Raw genomic sequence first — 6,868 nt, 5'->3', positions numbered from 1 at the left:
AAGACTAGAGGGAAGGCAGCTAGTCATCACCACCCACCGCCAACTCTTGGGCTACTCTTTTACCAACGAATAGTGGGATTGACCGTCACATTATAACGCCCCCACGGCAGCTGACACACTCTCGCTATTGACAATACTTTCGGGCGTAATCCCAAAATTAATTCTCTTGTTATTACTAAAACACGTTACTTCACTCAAAATTTGTCCGCCAGTGGCATAGCGGTATGTCTGCGGACTTACAACGCTAGAATCCGGGTTTCGATACCCCTGGTGGGCAGAGCACAGATAACCCATTGTGTAGCTTTGTGCTTAACTACAAACAAACAAACACTCAAAATTTAAGTAAGCCAATAATTTTGTACACATTTGAAAAGGATTATAGTAACACGACACACAAGTGCTTTAAAATATGACAACTGGACATTATGAAGGACATTATTTCGAGTTTTACACGTAATATTTCTGGGGTATCTTATGAAGCCTACATTGATGCCAACTGAAGTTTCAATACACAGCAAACGTACAGTTGAACAATTTCATTCGTCCAACTTCAAAACAAACTGGTCTGTTATTCTAAATGACACTGAGAACAAAATACTAACAATAGAATTTACGTAGAAACTTTTATTTTTTTAGACAGAAACTACAATTTGATCTGCCATTGCAGGCACACCACAATGCAGGACGGTCCAAAGGTTTGTTTGTTTGTTGAATTTAGGGCAAAGCTACTCGAGGATCATCTGCGCTAGCCGTTCCTAATTTTGAAGTGATAGATTAAAGGGAAGGCAGCTAGTCAACACCACCCACCGCCATTTCTTGGGCTACTCTTTTACCAACGAATACTAGGATTTACCGTTACATCATAATGCCCCCACGGTTGAAAGGGTAAGCACGTTTGGTGACGAAATTCGAACCCGTGATCCGCAGCTTGCGAGTCGAGGGCCCTAACCACCAGACCATGCCAGATCTCAAATTTAGTTGTCGCACATTTAAATCTGATCTGTGTTATATAATAAGATTTAGTTTTAGTCGTAAAATTATCTATACGTGTATTTTATGAAATTCAGCTACGACTCCTTACTCCCTCAGAAAGCAGCATTTGATAAACATAAAACAGCATTAATTTTGGCGCTGTGCCAACCATCAACGACAGCTTATAATACGTTTGGGAAATATAACTATTTAAATCTATCCTCTTAAACAACAAAAAAACCACCAGTCTTTTAACAATAAATAACCTGTTGAACACAATTTAAACATTTAGAGCTTTAGTTCATCATCTTGACATGATTAACATATTGTCTATTGTATTTTCAAATAATTCATATATCATACATTCGACATCTTTTGTTGTTATAGATAATTGTTTTGAAATGTCTTTTAGACTGCTTGGGAAGTAAGCTGTTTCAGTGTTCTGAAACTTTTATTTTTAAAATATTGTCTCTCTAAAACGTGGAACTGATTGTTTCGGATATTCGCGTTCTTAATTTTGAGCTGACAGATTAGAGGGAAGGAAGGTAGTTAATAGTAAGCTCCGCCAACTTTTGAGCTATTCTTATCTGCTCAAACAGTTGATGCTGATAACTATTCTTAAATTTTGCAACCATGGGACACGAACCACGGACCCTTGGATTCACAGTCCAGCACGCCACGCCAAGCATATATTTAAACTAATGTCTTAGGCTCAAGAAAAAGTTTAAATTATTTAGACTTATTAATTATTAGATTAGGTTTAACTAGTTATATATATATATGTGTGTGTGTGTGTATTAAGTTACAACTATAATACATATTTTCACTATTGTGCAGTTAAAATAGGGCAGTACAGATCCATCAACATCAGAACCTCCAAACTAAACTGACCAATAAACCAACAAACGTACTTACCAATCCTAATACCAAACAGGCTGTCCTCTGACATGAAGTATTCATAACAACAAAACAAAATAGACTTACCTTTCTTTTCTGTCAGTGCTTAATTTCTAGAAGAAACAAAAATATATATGGAGTCTCTTTCGGGTTGTGAGGGGGATTTTGAGTTTTGGAAGATAACAATTTAAATGTTTTTGATGCTATAATTTGTGATGGAGTTTAGAGTGGAGACAAAAGGGGGCCCCAGTTGTTAGACCCTGAAAAAGATGGTAGAAATTAAGCACTGATTACTGGGGATTTACCAAGCCAAGAACAAGCACAACCGTGCTCCCCTCCCCCGAACCTGTCGTGTTTAAACAGAATATTGCCTACCTCTAGTTCTTTACTAATCTTCTTCTTGTTATTTTGAGGTTTAGGTCACGGGGGGATGTTCCCCCAGTTCTTACTAAAGACAATATTGCCTACCTCTAATTCTTTACTAATCTTCTTCTTGTTATTTTGAGGTTTAGGTTCTAAAGGTGGCAAGGTCTTGACCAGCATCTCTGCTGCCTCCGCTAACCGCTGGATTTGAGTTTCAACAAGAACTGGTGTTAGGGAAATGGGGGAACCCGGTTGTCCGTACTCTCCTGTACCCTTGGAACAACAAAAAACATGGACTTACTGCTTGGTCAGTTCTCAGTCCACAGAACCATGGTTCTCTGCTGCAATGGCCTTAGAGTTTACACACAATGGCGAAACAGTAACACACTTATAAAAAAGGCAATAAAATACTATCATTAATATCATGGTTACGCCAACAATAGTTCATATATTTCCTATTTGGTGTATAAAGCTATTTGATGTGTTCAATATCGCCGACTAATCAAGTGAAATATGAAAGCCCTAGCCAAATCCTTATCTCTTTGGCACAAAAACGCCTTTATTAAACAACCAATAGTTCGTATGAAACAACTACCAAAAGATACATCTTAATGAGTTAATTGGCGTGGTAAGAATATACACGTATTATGATCGTATACATTCAGCCATATGTAGAATACATGGGAAATGTGCAACTAATTTAAATATATGTTTCTAACCCAAAGATACAAAAAAAAAACTTTTGTAGATTCAAATCATTTATTCTCAGTGTTAAACAATCGTATATTTCTTGTTGTCTGAAGGTGTAATGTATAAATATTCAACATGTTTATTTCCAATGTGCTGTTAATGTTTATTATTTCTATTCTTTAAATGATATCCAGATTAATTCCAGAAAGTCATAGACTTCTGTACTTTGAAGAACAAGAGGAACAGACTCGCAGTACTTCCTTTGGTCAAGCCATTGTCCTGTCTGTTTTTCCTTTAATATGAGTTTATTGTTCTTTTTCTAGCGTTTATTATTACTAGTTAGGTGTCCCTCGGTGTAACGGTGGTAAAGTTACAGAGTTACAACACTGCAATCCGGAGTTCGATCCCTCGCGGTGGACACAGCAGATAGCCCAATGTGGCTTTGGTCAACAACAACAACAACACCAGTTACGATAAAATTTGTACGTTTTGTGAAAGCTCTTCGTATAATTTTACATAAAACTGTAAAGATACGCATGTATAAGCCTATCTCATCTATATGTGATGTAAGTTTATTTAGTAAGCATAGTTGTTAATCGCATATGTAAATCTATGTTTTACTGATACATAGAAATTTCGTATGACTGAACTTTCGAATGCGTTCTATATTTGTTTGCAGTATTTGATGTTTGTTTTTTCTTGTTTCTTTCACGTTTTTGAAAAAAATGTTTCAGATCCTCCATTTCCAAATATTTTCCTTTATAATCTGACTTCTTTCCTTCCTCTTTGCAATGAAAGCTACACTTTTGATCAACATTTTTTAATGCTCGCTGTCAGATGTACACGACTGTTGTAATTTAAGTTTAGCGCGAGTGTTAAATTTAGTTATTTTCAGAGGCGATAGTTTATCGCAGGTTTGTTTACGTAACTATTTACGAATCTTACGCTGTGTGGTTCAATTGTTGCGAATTGGCGATTGTTGTATTATTGCGTCATGTTACTAGAACCTTCTAAGTTTTTCTCAAGCATTATTACATCACAATATCTCGTAGGGTATGGAAAGTTCTAGGCCTCATTTGGACTATTTATAAATACGCGTCCAAAATGTAGTTCAAGTAAGACAAAGAGAGACAGTTAGTTAGATAGATAACTAGAGCTATATTGTTTGTTTGTGAGTTTAGCCGTAATGAGCGTATAGTGGCGCTTTTTTAAAAGTGAAATTATCACAGATTGTATTGTAACAACAGAGTAGAGAAGAATAATTTGTCTTGTTAATTGTGTTCTAAAGTAATTTTAAAAAACTTTTGTGGACTTTTGACTAAAAGAGACAATTATTTAAAGCTCTGGATACAACTGTGGTAACCAATAGTGTAACGTAAGTGAAATTATCACCAATTGTATTGTAACAACAGAGCAGAGGAGAATAATTTGTCTTGTCAATTGTGTTCTAATGTAACTGAACTAGCCTGTGTGGACCTTGACGAAAAAAAGACGAACATTTGTATATACATTTGACTTGTTTTAATATATTATTTTAAAACAAGTGGACTGTGTGCTGTTTGTTTATTGTTAGAACTTATTGCCAACAAGTTACAGACACTTGCTGTAAAGAATCATGCCCATCTAAATATATGAAAAGCTGACACTCGTCAATCACTCCCCTCAATTTATCTTTTATGATTTTCGTGCCCTTTATGCATACTAGAAATAAAAAAATATATATATATATATATGTGCCCACCTTATGCACGAGAGAAACAAGAAAAAAAAAGACTACACATGAACTATCTAAATTCTATAATGGTCTGCCCCCCCCAGTGGCACAGCGGTATGTCTGCGGACTCATACCGCTAGAAACCGGGTTTCGATACCCGTGGTGGGCAGAGCACAGATAGCCCTTTGTATAGCTGTGTGCTTAATAACAAATGAACAAACACACACACATACGCTATAATGGTTTTTACGAAAATATGTAGTTATAAAATCGCGTCACCGTGTAGAGTAAAACATTTGTGTGCTTAACAAGAAATAAACAAACACACACACACGCCATAATTGTCTATACGAAAATACGTAGTTGTAACATCGCGTCACCGTGTATAGGAAAAATTTGTGTCGTGTGATCTTAAATAACTAAAGTTAATATTCGTTACGTTTTAATTAATTCACTGAATGTTTTACTTTAGTATTCTCATATACCACTCATATATTCAGGGGTTTTTCCTAGTGTGTAGTTGATCACAAATTGTGCACCTGTAATATATTTGTGCAGTTGAACATTCACTTACATAAGTAAGTTCAAGTGGATAAAAAAAAAAATTAGCATTATAAAATTCCATTCCAGGGTTGATAAATAAAAGTATTTACTAGAATATTCTTCATTTTTGGACCAATTGTTATTAGTCCTGTATATATATATATATGAGCAATAAGTCGTCATCAATTAAAAAATGATGAAGTTAAAATATAATTGTGTAGTTAAAAAAAATCCTTAGGAAAGGCTCTGTGTTCATATTTAATCGCAAATTTGCACAATGACCAATCTATACCGTGCCTACCACAGGGATCGAACCCCGAAATGTTAACATTATAAGCCCTTAAGCTTATCGGTCAGCCACTTCAGGCCCACCTGGAGGTTTTAATGTCTCTTAGTGTGGTTTGGTTTGTTTTGAATTTTGCGCAACGCTACACGAGGGCTATCTGCGCTAGCCGTCCTTAATTTAGCTAGGCAGCTAGTCATCACCACCCACCGCCAACTCTGGGGCTACTCTTTTACCAACGAATGGTTGGATTGACCGTTACATTACAAAGCTCCCACGACTGAAAGGGCGAGCATGTTTGGTGGGACGGAGATTCGAACCCGCGACCCTCAGACTGCGAGTCAAGCGCCCTAACCAATGTCTCTTAGTACGTCTTTTCCCTAGTGGTAAGTCTATGGATTTATAACGCTAAAATCAGGGCTTCGATTGCCCTCGGTGGACATAGCAGAATAGCCCGATGTGGCTTTGCTATAAGAAAAACACACACACTAGTACGTCTTGAAGAAGTAAAACATATCATAACAGTTATTCTTTCATTGTTGTTTGTTTTATTTATATTAAATTAATTTATACAAGGCTACCAAATAATTGTTTTCCATTTCTTTTGCTTGGAACGATAATAAAGCTTAATTTTTATATCTCCTATTTTAGAAGTAATATTTTATTTTATTATTGCCGCGATTTGGCGATAAAATTAGATATTTGGTTTTACCAGTGCCAAAACAACACAAAAGCCAAAATAAATAGAAACAGAAGGCGGGAGTCACTATAATTAACGTTTTTAACAAAGATCCTTAAGAGTCTTGATCAATAACACATTTTTTGTTGTTGTTGTTCGTGATATTAAACAAATATCTGCAACAACAATGCCAAGAGATCCAGGGGGAGCAATTAAAAAAAAAAGGAAAATGAAATTTGAAGTTTAAAAATGCTTCAGAGCACATGCTTGATTTCAAGTAGGAAATTATCCAGTGACGTTTCGATAGAAGAAAAAAATCCTGTCAAGTTTGATTTGTTCGAATTTCGTGCAAATTTACACGAGAGCTATCTGTGCTAGCCATCCCTAATTTAGTACTGATAGACTAGATGAAAGGCAGCTAGTCAACAACATCTACCGCCAACTCTTGGGCTACTCTTTCACCAAGGAATAGTAGAATTGACCGTCACATTATAACGTCCCCACGGCTGAAAGGGCGAGCATGTTCGGTGACGGAGATTCGAATTCGCGACCCTCAGATTGGGTCTCTAATTTTGAAATGGCAGACAAGGGGGGTAGGCAACCGATCTACAGTATCCACCACTAACTCGTGTCTGACCAGAAACTGATCAACAGTATCCACCACTAACTCTTGTCTGACCAGACAACTGATCTACAGTAGCCACCACTAACTCTTGTCTGACCAGAC

General features: G+C 36.4%; 1 protein-coding gene across 9 annotated transcripts in view; it reads right to left on the bottom strand.

The window, feature by feature from the left end:
* The window catches only part of LOC106465536 (NGFI-A-binding protein 1-like), a 186,168-nt gene that overhangs the window by 52,377 nt on the left and 126,923 nt on the right, over positions 1 to 6,868 (bottom strand). For 8 of the 9 annotated variants that reach the window (XM_022393447.1, XM_022393444.1, XM_013925759.2 and 5 more), the window contains one exon: positions 2,338 to 2,505. The exons of the other annotated variant lie outside the window; for it this stretch is intronic. In XM_022393447.1, coding sequence (XP_022249155.1) covers positions 2,338 to 2,505 — 168 coding nt within the window. The remainder of the gene's footprint in view (positions 1 to 2,337; positions 2,506 to 6,868) is intronic. 9 annotated transcript variants of the gene reach the window in all.

Source organism: Limulus polyphemus, unplaced genomic scaffold (genome assembly GCF_000517525.1).
Source record: "Limulus polyphemus unplaced genomic scaffold, Limulus_polyphemus-2.1.2 Scaffold1974, whole genome shotgun sequence".
NCBI lineage: Eukaryota > Metazoa > Arthropoda > Merostomata > Xiphosura > Limulidae > Limulus > Limulus polyphemus.
Note: the sequence above shows the minus strand (reverse complement) of the source record. Positions and strands in the feature narration are given on the sequence as shown.